This window comes from Octopus bimaculoides, chromosome 9, assembly GCF_001194135.2.
Source record: "Octopus bimaculoides isolate UCB-OBI-ISO-001 chromosome 9, ASM119413v2, whole genome shotgun sequence".
NCBI classification, from domain to species: Eukaryota; Metazoa; Mollusca; class Cephalopoda; order Octopoda; family Octopodidae; genus Octopus; species Octopus bimaculoides.
In genome coordinates, this window is record NC_068989.1 from 7,401,973 (window position 1) to 7,402,861 (window position 889).

General features: G+C 30.8%; 1 protein-coding gene across 1 annotated transcript in view; it reads right to left on the minus strand.

Moving 5' to 3' along the window:
* LOC106868000 (receptor-type tyrosine-protein phosphatase alpha) overlaps positions 1-872 on the minus strand; it is a 34,524-nt gene extending 33,652 nt beyond the window's left edge. Inside the window, exon 1 of the mRNA XM_014913087.2 lies at positions 495-872. Within this exon, the coding sequence (XP_014768573.2) occupies positions 495-570 (76 nt within the window). The 5' untranslated portion in view covers positions 571-872. The remainder of the gene's footprint in view (positions 1-494) is intronic.
* Positions 873-889: the final 17 nt, after the last annotated feature.

Sequence of the window (889 nt, forward strand, 5' to 3'; positions counted from 1 at the left end):
ACATACATATATATATATATATATATAAATATATATATATATATATATACAGATATATATAAATATATATATTCGTAAATATATATATATATAAATATATATATATGTATGTATATTCTTATATATACATCTATCTATTTATCTATCTATTTATCTATCTATCTATCTATCTATCTATCTATCTATCTATATCTATCTATATCTATCTATATCTATATATATATATATTTATTTATTTATATACACACACACACATACAAACCTCTAACCAAACAGTCATGTCTGCATCCACCCATGCCTACTCTTCCAGAAAAAAAAAAGTAAAACCACATTTGATTATGTAGTCCTAGATACACCATATGCAAAACAGAAGACAAGCGAGCTATTCATACTTGCAAGGACTTTTATCACATATTCCCTTTATCAAAGTCGAACATTAAACAACAACAACAACAACAACAATCACAAAAATAGCCAAAAAGAAAATATCTTACTTGAGTGAGTCAGGGAGATGAAACTGAATAAACCCAAAATAAAAAGGGAAACTAGGGATATTGTTGTGATCTTCATGTCTTCAGGGTTCTTCACTGTGAACCAAATTCCTCAAAACTTTTCAACTGATAACTGATAAATGACAACCAAGATCTGTCGACAGATTTCAGAGAATCTCATTAAAGCATTTTAATTTTCGTTTCCTGTTACAATGCGTGTGTGTGTGTGTGTGTGTGTGTCTGTGTCTGTGTCCCCCGCATGTGTGTATCTGTCTGTCTGTTGTTCTTTTCCTCGAATATTCATCCGGGTTTGGTTACAAACATTCATAACTTATTAGTGATGTTGAAATTGATGCTGTTGCCAATGGTGGTGGTGGTGGTGCTTGTGGTGCTTGTGG